Raw genomic sequence first — 14147 nt, forward strand, 5'->3', positions numbered from 1 at the left:
TGTGTGAGGCTCAGACCCTCAGGAGGAATCTTACAACGTGACTCATCTCAGCTCTGGCCTCGCTCAAACATGCACAAGTTATGAGTAACTGCAGAGCAGCATTTCACAATGTTCACTGGCCACAAATCTGCCTTGTTATAAGAAGCTGTTGAGGGATAAAGTGAAGATAGCTGCATAGGGCTCTTCCATCTGCAGGCAGCAGAGGATTAATAGACCAGGAGCAGGATCTTGCTGCTAAAAAGCACTGTGTCAGATTAGTGCTGTGATGTGCTACCAGGTTTATACAAAACAGCATTAATCCATGCTGGTGTTTGGGCCACCAGAAGTATTCAGAACTTCTTCCCTCTCCTTTCTTTGCCATCATCTCACTCTAGGATTGAAGTCTGCTCTGCTGGCCTTGCTTACATAAGGGTGACTTCTGGGTGTTGCTGCAGCTGAAGAGCCAACCCATGCAGCTATTCCAGTGCCTCTGCCAGCTTGGCTGCTACTTTGGAATGAAATCACTGTTATTCTCTGCAGTTAATTATCTGGCTCTGTGCTTTTCTGAAGTCCAGAGGGAGCAAGGAAGAGTCACCTAGTCTAGAGAAGGGGAGGACTTAGATATGCAAAAGGATGAAGAAAGAGGAAAAGGAAAGGGATGAGAGAATACACAGATGTTAATACAAAATCACACATAGAAGGATGTGGCCTTGGGGTCTCTTTCTCCAAGTTGTTATGGACAACCCTGTTAACAGTAAATTCAACACTTTATCACAAACCAGACCTTGCTGGATTTAGACGCTGAATTACACACGTTAAGAAATCAACACCGAAGAGCAGGAAACTCCCAAGAGTTTTCCAGCCCCTGCTTAGGGAGGATGCAATCAGGGGTGCACGTCACTGCCCTACACACATGCTGCAGGGCGGTCACACAAGCTTTTGCTGTCTCTTGGTTTACGTGTTGCCTTGTAGCCCCATGGTCAAACAGCCACCAAGGATGTCACAACCCGGCTCCAAAAACAATGGAGACAACTTCTGTCTAACTCGCTGCGGTAGGAATGTCACCTGCTGCTGGCGGGGCACTTAAGCAACACAAGACCTTATGCCATAGGCGGCTCCTCAGCAGCACACAGCCCGCACCCCACCGGTACCCCTGCACTAAAGCAGCCAGAAAACCCCGATTTAGGTCACTTTTAGAGGGGTCCCCAAGGTTCCGCCCCGCTCTGGGACCCCCCGATGCGGGCCGGTGCCGGTGGGAGGAGCCAGCGAGGGCGTAGCCACCGCCCGCCCCGCCCCGCCCTTCATCCTGCGCCGCCGCCGCCATTTTGCCCCAGTGCCCGCGTCCCGGTGAGCGCGGTCGGTGTTGCTCCGTTGCAGGTCCCGAGGCGAGCGCAGGGCGGTCCCGTAGATGGCCAGCTTTCCCCCGAGGGTTAACGAGAAGCTCATCGGTGAGGCGCGGATGGGGCGGGCGCGGCGGGGTGGGCTCAGCGGCTGCGGGGCCGGTTCGCGCCCGGCCCTGCGGGGTGGCGGCGGTGCTGCCGGAGGAGCGGGGCGGCGGGGGGTTACACAGCCCCGTTAGCGAACCACATGCGTTACTCGGAGCTTCCCTCGGCCGAAGGAACGGGCACAAGCTCGTTAAACGGCACTGAGGTGACATCGGTCCCTTCCCAGGCGCTGGCCCTTTCTTCCCGAACGGAAGCGCAGGGCGGCGGCGGGGCCTTAAGTGTGTTTGAGTTCTGCCTCTGAGAGCGAGATGAGCCATTACTTGCACGATGATCGGGACGTTTTAACGCTGAGCTGCTTCTCTGCAGTGACTCAGTTCCTTTGGCAGCTGAGCTTTTCATTGGCTGTGAGTGAAACACCTTCCCAGTGACATGGAATTAACATGCAATAAAAGCCAAATACTTATCCCATTGCCAGGCTCCCTCATAACCTTGTGAGATCTGTCAGGTTTTAAAGCAGGAATCTCTTGTGTTCTTTCAGCACAATCACGTGCCGTGGGAGAACTCCTGGCCCCAACTTCTCCCTTTGACAAGAAGTGTGGGCGCGAAAACTGGACCGTGGCGTTTGCTCCGGATGGATCCTACTTTGCTTGGTCACAAGGGCACCGCGTGGTGAAGCTGGTCCCCTGGTCTCAGTGCCTTAGGAACTTGTAAGACAAAACTATGTGGCTTTTCATTCACCCCAGAAGCTTAACAGCTGTCTCCTGTTGGGAAATTCTTGACAGATTTAAACACATGTAGTGGCTTTTCAGGCTTTGGGAAAGTAACAGCTATTGGTTTATCTCTTCCTCTGGGGCCAACAAGAGAAACAACTGTACTGCAGCCTCCCAGAGGCTGTGCAGGAGGGACTTGGTGTTTGATTCAGATGCTCTTAAATAAGAGGAAGTTACAGTGAAAAGGGATGTAAAGAGACAGGAAGAGCTGGACTTTTAAATTTCCTATCAGAAAGCTGTTTTGCTTTTAGGAATCCACTTGAAGGCAAACCCCTTCCTCGTCATTCTCATTGGAATGCAAGGAAGGTCCAAAACACACATTGTATTTTCACTTTTGGGGTGTGTTTTAATGAGGTCAGGAACCAGCACTTGCATTTTTGTAGCTGGTTACATTCCCCTCACAGCAAATCCCGCCTCCCCTTTCTTTCTTCCCTCTTCTGGTGAGGGGTTATTTGGTTTCCATGATCTGGTCACGGTATCCCTTATTGTGCAAGTGATTTGTGGGGAACTTGCCGCTCATTTAGCCCAAAGTCTGGAATTTTCATAACTATTGTTTCTGTAAATGCTTTAAAAATACTATTTTTACAGTGGGTTAGTTCATGCATTGTTCCCTGCAGAGGTAAACAGGGGTAAAGAAGTATTAGTATTATATTGTGTGAGAAAGTTTCCAGGCATTAGTTATAAGACAGTTATAATAAAAAGCTGCTTTTATAATTTGACATTGAACCCACACCATTATAGATCTCCACAGTGTACATTACAGCAACTCCCAGATTTCAGCACATCCCAAAGACCTCTCTGTTCTGTTTCTTTCTCAAGATACTTCATGCCATTGCTGTTTTTCATTTGTGCTTGCTCTGCAGCTTGGTGCATGGCACAAAGAATGCTGCCAACTCTCTCGGCACAAGACTTCCAAGGCAGAACAGTGACAGTGCTCAGAAAAACAAACCCTGTGAGCATATCATAGACTGTGGAGACATAGTGTGGAGCCTGGCGTTTGGCTCCTCGGTGCCAGAGAAGCAGAGCCGCTGCGTGAACATTGAATGGCACCGCTTCAAGTTCGGGCAGGACCAGCTCCTCCTGGCCACAGGCTTGAACAATGGGCGCATCAAGATATGGGATGTATACACAGGTAGAGTGGGAGAGAGGAACTGTTACTAGTGCACAAAGAGACCTGAACTGCCATCATTCACGCACAGAATGAATTGGGAATTGAATCTTGAGTACAAATTAATTTAAAGCATAAACTCCTCCAACTAGAAATGTTCAAATACTGCTGGAGGAAGGAACAGATTCAGGTCATGCATCAAGATGTGAGTGACATAAGATGAAGCTTCATTGCTGCAAAATAGTTATATATGTGATTGACATTGTGTAATGGTAGTTTACGCTAAAATCTTCCCTGGATTTTAGTGGTAATATACTTTCAAACAAAGGGAACTTTCAAAAGCTGAAGTTGCTCTCTGTTCTTGAGTATGGGGACGGATTATGTTGATGAGAACCTTTTAAAAGTATGTAGTTGTTTAAATAAGAGCCTGCATTTGAGATGAGGGAGTCTCAAGTAGCTGGTGGCACAGCTGCTAGGCTGGGAGAGAACTCTGCAGCTTTAAAGAAATGAAACTAAAGACTTTTGAGTAATTTACATTGTCTTGTAAATTTAAACCGAGAACAGAGATGTGTATCAAAAGACAAGACTTGCCTTGTTTCTGAGGCATGCGGGCTTAGTGTAGAGATTTAGTAGCTTTCTGTATCAAGAGGCAATTTCCTGAAGAGTCTGAAAGTGCTTCCTTCCAAGGCAGCATTTCTACAAAGACCATTGGCTTTACCTGCTGTAATTTTGTATCCATAAAGCATTGATCTGAATGAAAAAGCAGTCCTTCATTTGGAATTGTGGTGGTTTAATCTAACAGGAAAACTCCTCCTTAACCTGATGGACCATACAGAAGTTGTTCGAGATTTAACCTTTGCCCCAGACGGGAGCCTGATTTTAGTGTCTGCATCCAGAGACAAAACACTGCGAGTGTGGGACCTGAAAGATGATGGTAGGAATTCAGTTTATCTGCTGCAATATGTAGGAGAAATAGCCACGTACTCTCCTCTTGCTATAAATGTTATGAATGTTAGGTAAAAAAATCACTTCTATTAATCACCCTGTGTGTTCTGTTGAAATTCTTTGTGTGTCCCCTAAAGGTATAAACTGCTATCACATTAAGTTAAGAGTGTGCAAAGTGACTTTTTTTAACAGGGACATGGGATTTAAAGGCTGCATGACAGAATTTTTATTTCTGTGTAAAATGCCTCTGCAAGATGTGTGATATTTAACCAATTCTTATGGGAATACCTGTCTTTTTAGGAAACATGATGAAAGTGTTGAGAGGACATCAGAACTGGGTATACGGTTGTGCATTCTCTCCAGACTCTTCCATCCTCTGTTCAGTTGGAGCTAGTAAAGCAGTATGTGTCAGAGTTCCTTGTTCATTAAATCTACTGAATTGAGTGCATAATCATTTTAAATCTAAGTAACATCAAGCTTGTGCTCGGTGTCATGAACTTCTAATGTTTTATGATGATGTAAAAGTGCATGAAATTAAACAAGCAAATGGTGCATTGAGACACTGATTTAAGAATTGAACTTGCACTGCTTTTAGTTGCAGAAACTGTAAAAGTTCTTTGAGAAATAGTTCTGCACATGTTCATAGTATAAAACCAAAGACTAAAGCTTCCAGTGTTAAAAGATGCTTAGATTAATGCATAGAACTATTTTGTTACTGATTTTATCTTTTCTATCTCCTACTCAATGAAAGGGGCTTTTCAAAGTCTGAGCCAGGCATTGTGTCTCCCGTTGAACAAAAATGTTTCTACCTATTTTCCAATACAAATGGTCCTTATGTCTAAAGACTAGAATGAAGAGCAGCATACTGGTTTTGTTGTCATCCCTATTCTAATGCCCTGCTAGAGAACTGAAAGCAGTGCAGGTAAAGCATGTATGCCATAAGCTGCTTTTCTTGGCACTGAAGAATTAGAATAAAACAGAGAGAGTAATTCAGTCTAGTGACAGGGGCATTGTAGGTAGTTTAATGAAGCCTAGTGATGTTGAATAAAAAGCACAACTTAATCCTTGGATACTACTTTATATGGGTGACTGTTCAAATGCTTTTTGTACTTTAAATTCAGTGCAGACTTGGTAGAGAATAGTTGAGGTCTGGGGTTTGTTTTTTCTTTAACTAGAGCAGATATGGATGTATACATTGCTGTCTTTAGGCTGTGTGTTTTCCATAAGCTTCTTGCTTTCCCTGTCACAGGTGGTGGCAGCAATATTGGTGTGATTGAGGTTAAGCTGGCACCACTCACACAGGAGCACAATGGTGTTAGCTGGGCAGAGAGTGGCATCTCTGGCTACCAGGCTGGGTGCGAACTTTACCGTAGGACGAAGTAACCTTGCCTTCGGCTGCAAGGTGTCCTGTACGTACGCAGGTGCTGGTTGATGTCCACCTTCTGCTTTCTTTCTTTCCTTTTTTTTTTTTTTTTTGTTTTTTTTTAATGATTTTCACAGCAGTGAAACCCCCTGACTCCTCAAACTTAGCTTCCACTTGTGTGGAATGTTGGGGTCTCCTTGAAGAAATTGGTCAACACATTTATAACAGACCGTAAATGGGTCAGTTTGAGGAAGTACATGAGGTACTAAGGCTGTTTGCTTTGTTCAAACATATACATTTATCCAAGCTGTCAGTGTTTAATCTGTGCAGTAAAAGTGAGTCAGGGACATCAAGGACCCTAATGAGCTGTTTAGGGACATAACATCTCATGCTAAAGTCTTAGTTTTCTATGAAATTATGCTGCAGTACATAGTTCATTCCTATTAAGTAATTCTGCACAGTGTTGATTATCCATTATATCTAATGTATAAGTGCATGTAAAATCCCAGAATACTATCAGCTTTTATTGATTTTTATAATATAATATGCAATTACCTGGATAAATTTTAATACTAATGTTGTATTTTACTGTTGCCTTGATTTAAAATGCATAAATCCTTTCTAATAATATGGTTAGACTTCCCTGTTGTTTTGCCAAAGACATGACTTTTGGCTGTGAAAATTCTTTTTGCTTGCAGTATCTGTTTCTCTTCCTAGGCTGACGTTGGTGATCCAAGCCTATTGTAAACAAGTGATCTTAAACTCAAAGGGATGCCACTGGAGTAACAATATGTTAACCTTACATTTTCTGTCTGTATATTTCTTACAATTTTGGTAGTTACAAAAAGAGGGGACTGTAGAGTTTAACCCTATTTATTTCTGAATATTTTAATAAAGTAGTTTTGTAATACATGAATTTCAGTAAGCTACATGGTTAAATTGAGTTGCCTTTATCTTATATTTTGGCTTATTTTGTTAATAACATTTAACAAACCTGAGTTAGAACTTGCATGTCTGCTTTAATTATTTTTATAAAACCCTTGATTTTAATCTGAGTATGACACTGAGCATATTCCTTAATTGTAGTAATTCATAATGCCTGATTTTAATATAATCCTAAATAAGACTAGCAATTATACTTTAAAACAAAGTAAGTGCTTCCCTGCAGCTCTGAGCAGAGCTATAACATCAGCTTATTTAATTGCAGGTTTTTCTCTGGGATATGGATAAATACTCCATGATACGGAAACTTGAAGGACATCACAATGATGTTGTAGCTTGTGAGTTCTCTCCTGATGGAGCTTTACTGGCTACTGCATCTTACGATACCCGAGTCTATGTCTGGGATCCACATACTGGAGTTATTCTTACGGAATTTGGGTAAGTGAAGCAATCAAATCTGGGAACTTTCTTCTGGGGTGGAGATGACTCCTGAAAATTAATGGATTTATGTGTCTAACTGAAAATCAGACTTGGGAAGAATCTTCAGGCTGATGGAAATCTTGAAGTGTCAGAGCAGTGAAGATCATCCTTCTATCTGAGAAGGAATGTAAAGCACTGATGTTTTAACGTGTGCTAATTTAAGCATCTTCAACAAAGCTGAAGTGTTTGGTACCACAAAACTATAGTAGTTCAGTCTCCGCTGCTGATTCCATGTAGGAGAAATCAGTCTGGTTTTTTTCCTCAGCTTTGCTAGCCAGGGATGAAGGAAACACTTCCTAGTCCTTAAGCATTTCACCGCTAACTCAGTGTCTCTCTGTCTCCAGGCATCTGTTTCCTCCTCCTACTCCAATATTTGCTGGAGGTGCAAATGACCGGTGGGTCAGATCAGTATCTTTTAGTCACGATGGACTACACATTGCAAGCCTGGCTGATGATAAGTAAGTATGAGGAAAGGTTTTTACTCCTCTAATTATTCCCAGATGATATGAACTTTCAAATACTAAGTCAGTTTTTGGGGTTTTAATGGAGAAATGACTTCTAATGGTCTTGGTAAAAGTAGCTGAGTTGCCTGGTGTATGTTAGTGTTCATTCTGAATGGAGAAAGACATGTATAGAGTAGAGGACCTGAATAACTCAAGTGTGTAATAGCTTAAACCAGGAAGAGGGGGGTTGTAAGCAGTGAAAAAAGTAGATGGAGTTACTAGTGCATATAAATCTTTTGTATAGTAGTAGACTCCAAAGTAAAAAGTATTGTGATCTCACATTCAACTTCCACTAACACTGCACGTAGTATTGGAAGAACTAGACTTCAGCTTTGAGGGCAGTCTTATTCTAACTGGTGGAGTTGAAATGGTTGAAGAAACACAGATCAAGGTCTGTATCAGGAATGAAGAAGTCATAGCTTTTCAGGCCAAATCTGAAACACCCTATGTGCATAGGAGAGTATTTATAAACGTTCCCCAAGCTCTGCTGCAGGCTCATGTAGTGTCAGAGGAAATACTGAATTAAACATCTACTCTGATAACTCATTCCTTTGCTCTTCCCTTGTCAGAATGGTAAGGTTCTGGAGAATTGATGAAGAATACCCTGTACAAGTTGCACCTCTGAACAATGGGCTCTGCTGTACTTTTTCTACTGATGGCAGTGTTCTAGCTGCAGGGTAAGTATGTACTTGGGGCTTTTCCTTCCTAGAACATTAAGGTAATACAGAGGGTTGGGAACATTGGCAAAGTGTTGTAAACATCTTCAGTTGTGACGACTGAAAACCAGGTTGGAAGCACCAAGTTGCATTTCTGGTACTATTTGTTTAAACATGCCTGGAATAGCAGTAAAATCAAGAAGCTGATAAACTCATTTCTTATCTCTGAGGATAAATAAGAGACAGACCCACAAATGTGGATTAGCAAGAGACCAGTAGATAATCAAGGGCAGTTGCTCTGTTTCAGGTGATGCCCTCAGTAGCTGTTGGAGGATCTGCTCAGGCCTGTCACACAGATAATCAGAAGTTGCTTATTGTGCTGCTGTAGCTTAAATGAAGAACTGGCATCTAGTATAACTGAGCTGGAACAGCCAGAACCAAGCACTGATAGCCCAGAGCACGTTCCCCCTAACTAGCAACGTAGGAGAGCATTTGTATTAAGCTGAAATCATGCAGGTGGGATAATCCTGATGGGTTTTGTTTCTGTGCAGGACACAGGATGGCAGTGTGTATTTCTGGGCAACTCCAAGACAAGTTTCCAGTCTCCAGCATCTGTGTCGCATGGCAATTCGCAGAGTGATGCCCACCCCCCAGGTCAAGAACTTGCCCCTCCCGTCCAAGGTGGTGGAGTTCCTGTGTTACCAGATCTGAATCATTAAAATCAAACTGGCGGGGGGCCCAGCTGCTGAAACTGGCTGAACACATCAAAGAGGCTTCAGACTTTACAGCCTTTAAGCTTAAAACTCTACAGGTTTTCAAGAGCTATTTAAAGTGATACCTAAATCCTATTTTGTCAAAAGGCCTGACAGGTCAATTTTTACTATTTATAGAAAACACAGTAGAAGTATTCCTGGTGTTCTCAATTTTCTAAACTGTAACTGTGAAAACATGTACATATATAGACATAAGCTGCTACATGTTAGCAATGTACCTTTAAAAACTGCTTTTGATTTTAATGTGTATCATGTATATATTGCTTTGATAGAGCCATCAGTTGCATCCGTGCTGTAAAGTGGAGGGGTAGTTACTTCCTGGGACACTGAGCTAGAAAAGTATTGACTTATAGGCAGAGAGCAGTTAAGCTTCCTTATGTACATTGGTTGGGGAAGCTGACACAGATAGAATTCATGCTGGTTGATGTCATGAGGAGACACAGCCTGGCTTTTAGTGCAATGTATGGTGAGGGGAAGTAGGTAAGAGAAGGGCTGGAGTACATCTAATGTAAACCCAGGAATGCTGGCTGTGTATCAGCTCAAGAAGGCCTTAAGATCTACAGCAGGAAACCAGGTTAAATTCAGTATTGGGCAGTGTTAAAGCAATTTCTTTACATGTCTGAAAATCTACCTACTGTATCATTGCCTGATAGTTGGTCTGTAATGAGAAGTTACAGACTCGGTTTATTATTTTTCAACCCTGTAATACCTCTTCAGGGTGATTACTGGTTAATGGCCAAAGATAAGCAAAATACTTGGTTTTGCCTTCTGTTATTTATCTGTACCTGCAGATACAAAGAATGTATGCATTGCAGAAAATGCCTCATTATATATTTTTTTGGTTGAATTTTTTTATTAAAAACTTGTATAGAAGTTTCCTGACATCTTGTCTGGTGATTGATGGATCAACACTATCCACCTGCAGCAGCTGTAGTGGGGATCTGCTGCTGCAGGACCCTCCAGAGTTCTCCTTTTCAGGACAGAGCACACTGATCGTGGTGAAGCTCACTATGAGCTACAGTGAGATCTCACAGCCTGGTATGTGGGCAAAGGTCAAAAGCATACGTGATGCTTGTGTTCCCCTGCTCTGTGGGAAATGGAGTTTGGACTGGTGGTCACTGGCTGTCCAGGGGCATACCCTGGCCATGGCTCTTCACTCCCTGCTCTCCCTGTGTGCTGCTTTGGTGAGCCCCAGCCCTACTCTCCAGGAAGATTTCCCTGCACTCTGTTTCCAAACACCATAAATCAACTTCCACTTTCCAAGGTACTCCAGAACAAAGCCAATGGACACAACTTCCTCAGGACTTAAAACCTGGCTTGCAAAAACACAGAAAGTGTACATGTGGCTACTCCATGACTCACTCCTTTGGCACAATATTTTTTACCTAATTAAAGCAAGAATTTCCCTCTTTCTGTTTATTCTAAATATATATATGATTAAGACAAGGCTTTTCATACACTGCCCATGCAAAGGAAGAACTGTAAGTTCTGTCCCCTAGAACATCTCTCAACTTGAACATAGATATGAGTGAAAAATAGCAACCAGGCACAGAGTTTTCTGCAAGGGAGCTTCCATATCTCTAAACACAGTCACTCAGATCAGCTTGAGCGCTGCACGCTCTGCTCTGTGCTCTCTCCTGGGAGGTTAATTTGCCTTGTCCCATCAGAGACCCCAAACCAAAAAGCACCTCTTCACCAACATCACTGCATCAGCAAAGATTAAATAGAAGGGTGTAGACAGTTGTGATTTTTAAGCATGTACTTAGCTCTGTCCGAGCAAGGATATAGTTCTTCTACAACCTTAGAACAACACACAGAAAACTGCCAGGGTCATTACCCTTGAGTGTAAAGTAGGAGTGAAGGGAATAACCTGTACCCCAGAATGTTATTAAGATGGGTGGAAGTGGTTTGTGAACTGAAGTACACTTGCTGCAACCAGTCTGGCCTCATTAAAAACAGCTCATAAAGAGAAAATCTGAAGTGAGCAAAGCAGCACCTTTGTGGTGTTGGTGGCTGTTAGCTGGGGCTGAGCAGAAGCGGGTTTAGATCCAGTCACAGCCATCTAGAAACACGCTCTGCGTGGCAAGTATTTCTGTGGTGAGTGTAATTAATGTCTACAAATCCTTTTGCAATCCTCTGCTGAGGCATGCTCTGGGTATTAGAGCCAACAAAGTTGACAGGAACAGAGCAAAGGAAGCCAGAAGCTGTTCTGCAATACAGCACCACACTGGAACACAGCTCCCCAGGGCAGGCAGCAAAGGCAATTAACAGGAGAAGGATGATGCAAGAGCCTGCAGAATTGCCTGGCAGGAGCAGAAATGTAATGCGAGGGAAGAGAGAAAGACACAAATAAATGATTGAGACTCACTGGCCCAGAAGCTCTTTTCAAAGGAGAGGGTGTTGAGGATACAAAGGCAATAGACAGAGGAAATCAAAACAGGCAAGAGCAAAGTGGCAATTTGTAATTCAGTGAGGAGGATTTTGGCCATTTGCTCTGTGGCTGGGCACTGCTACTAGAAAGGCTGATGGGCTTTCATTTTTATTGTTACTGCTTATTAAATCCATGCAGCATTAAAGAACAGATGTTTCTACTGGGGGCATGTTGGACTATGTGGAGTATTAACTAACCTGCTCTGTTCCTCTGCCTGAGCACAGTAATGCCCCAGTATCACTGTGACACTTGACTCTGTTCTAGGACATTTATGTCTCAAGCCCTGGTTGACAGAGTCAGGTATCTTCAGGACATTAATCCTGGTTGAGAAGTGCCATGATAGATGACTTACAAAGTTGCTGGTATCCCTTTAGCATTATCCTTGCTCATAGCACTTCCTGACAGACCTGGATGCCTGAGCAACACAAACTTTAAGGATTGAAGCTAGTTACGACTTTGATAACAACATTTCCAGAAGCATAAAAACCCACAAATGACTTACAGAGGAGCTGCAGCAGGCAGGTCTGGGGGATCACTGGGGATCAACATGCAGTCAGCAAAGAAGCATCTATGGAGAAGCAGCTCTCACACAGAACGCAAAATAGGGCATTCCCCAGGAAAGCCCTTCCCTAATAAAGGTTGGGTGGGAGGAACTGAAGGATTAAAGGCATAGGGAAGGAGCTTCTTCAGAAGAATGCAATTCAGGCTTGATTGCAATTAGACCTATTCCCAGCTGGTACCAGTTCCCCCCCAGCTCTTCTTAAGTGGCAGCTGTCAAGGAGGATCAGGAAAAAAAAGGAAAGAAAAAGGCAACCTGAGCTAACAATAAAGCCCCTGTGCCAGGATCCAGGAAGGGACAAGCATGGAGTTGAGTGCTTTCTGTTCTGGGGTAAGCTCTGGCTCAGGCAGGCTGGGCAGACGGATGCTTTTACAGCCCAGTCCTTAGCAAGCAGCTGTGACTGGGAGTGACTATGGAGAGTAAGCAGGAAGGAGCATTTCAGAAGACGTGCTCTTCTTGTTTCCAAAGGATATCCCATATTCTGCTGCCCTGGAAAAGTCTGTGCTTTAACTGCCAATGTCTCTTTCATGCAGGCACCAAAATTATTAGGCTGGATTCTCACAGTGTAAATACCATGAGAATAAACAGGTTTTCATCTGGAAATCCAGCTCCATGTAGCTTCCTTCGAGCTCCATTCCCACAAACCATCCTTCTGGCCTTCAGACAAGGAGCAGGAGGGCCCAAAAGTGTAGGGACAGTTCGCAATCTGGCCCCAGTGCCTGCCTGTCTTGGGAGCCAGGGGATAGAGTGGCGTCTGCCTGAGGATTTGCCCTGCAGCACTGGGTGGAGCTGCAGGAGGGAGGAGCAAGGCCCAGGGAAAAGTGGAACTTCAGGCAGAAGCTTTATGTTCATATACAGCATTTTAGTTGAACCACTTTGGGAGAGACTGAGAACACTGGAAAGTGTTTGTGTGAGTAATTTTTTTAATACCAAACAAGGTTTTCCATTGGAATAGTTTAGAAATGAGGGGCATGAATCCCATAGTCTCTTTCCCTCACATATTGCAATATTTTCATAAAGGCCAAAGGTTCTGTAAGATCCCATGGGAAATCTGGTAAAGATGTCAGGCAGAAACTGTACCCAAGTAATGACTTCAGATTAGAGCCACCTGAGCAAGGCAGATGGGGCTGATGTATCAGGCTGGCTCCTACACAGGATGATTTTGTTTTACCAGCACCATGAACCCAGCACACATTCAGCTGCAAAAAGCTGTTTCAGAACAGGTTTGATTCTTGATGTACTGCAACACAAAGGAGGCCAGTGTTAACTTCAGATAAGCAATCACTAACCTTGTGTAAGTGATTATAACAGTATTTGATATCAGCAAGGTTATGTATAACTAGCAGAATTCCAGACAGAAGTTCTGGAGAGACAGATATTATGGATTTCTAACATCAGGTCAGAAGATGACCAAAGAGAGGTGTTTGTGCTGTAAATGCAGCTATGGAACAGGTCTCACTTGTTAGGTTGGGGCACTGTTTCACACTGGATCCCTAGGAGAGGAAAGGTGATCTGCTTCCTGGTTAAGGGAGTAATGTTGCTACTGCCAGGAAGTTATGGAAACTGAACTCCTAAAAAAACCAAAACACAAAAGATGTGTTGCTATAACACATGAAGTGGGATCCTGTAAACGAATGCATTTTTGTGCACTACATATGATTTTAAACCTGCAGTAACTAATATTTCAAAGCTGAGGTGGCTTCAAAATCTAAGCTGAGCTGGGGAGGAGCAGCTCTGTTCACATGCAGCAGTGGGATAACTCAAAATGAGTCTTTTATGGCTTTTTGTTACTATTTCAATCATGTCAGGCCACAGAAATCCCATTGTGCTACATATACATGGCAAACCAAAAAGCTCATCAGGTCAGAGACTTGTGGAAACACATTCCCTTTTCAGTTACACCATACAACTGAAGCACTAAGATTTTACTGATGCTACTTCCTTCTCTATTACCTCCTGCTCCAAAAGACAAGCACCTCTTTGGGAAGACTTTCTTAATCTGCTTTCAAACGACATAACAGCCACTGCAGAAAAGCGTCGTGTACCAGAATAAATTCCAGGATGGAAAAATTAAACTGAAATTATATGAAAACACTATATGGGTGTGTACTATTAGCAGTGTAAATCCACACCTCCCTGTGCTCCTGCTCAGCAGCCATCAGGCTGTGTTCTGGTGGGACTATTCATTACTGA

General features: G+C 43.4%; 1 protein-coding gene across 1 annotated transcript; it reads left to right on the top strand.

Annotated features, from left to right (window-relative positions):
• The first annotated feature begins 1291 nt into the window (after positions 1-1291).
• WSB1 (WD repeat and SOCS box containing 1) lies at positions 1292-9846 on the top strand. Its single transcript, XM_080630307.1, has 9 exons — positions 1292-1427; positions 1963-2131; positions 3058-3326; positions 4105-4236; positions 4548-4648; positions 6818-6990; positions 7377-7490; positions 8105-8212; positions 8743-9846. Exons 1-9 carry the CDS (start codon positions 1388-1390, stop codon positions 8900-8902), a joined length of 1266 nt encoding a protein of 421 aa, XP_080486433.1. The 5' UTR covers positions 1292-1387; the 3' UTR covers positions 8903-9846.
• The last annotated feature ends 4301 nt before the right edge of the window (positions 9847-14147 follow it).

This window comes from Psittacula echo (genome assembly GCF_963264785.1).
Source record: "Psittacula echo genome assembly, chromosome: 15".
NCBI classification, from domain to species: domain Eukaryota; kingdom Metazoa; phylum Chordata; class Aves; order Psittaciformes; family Psittacidae; genus Psittacula; species Psittacula echo.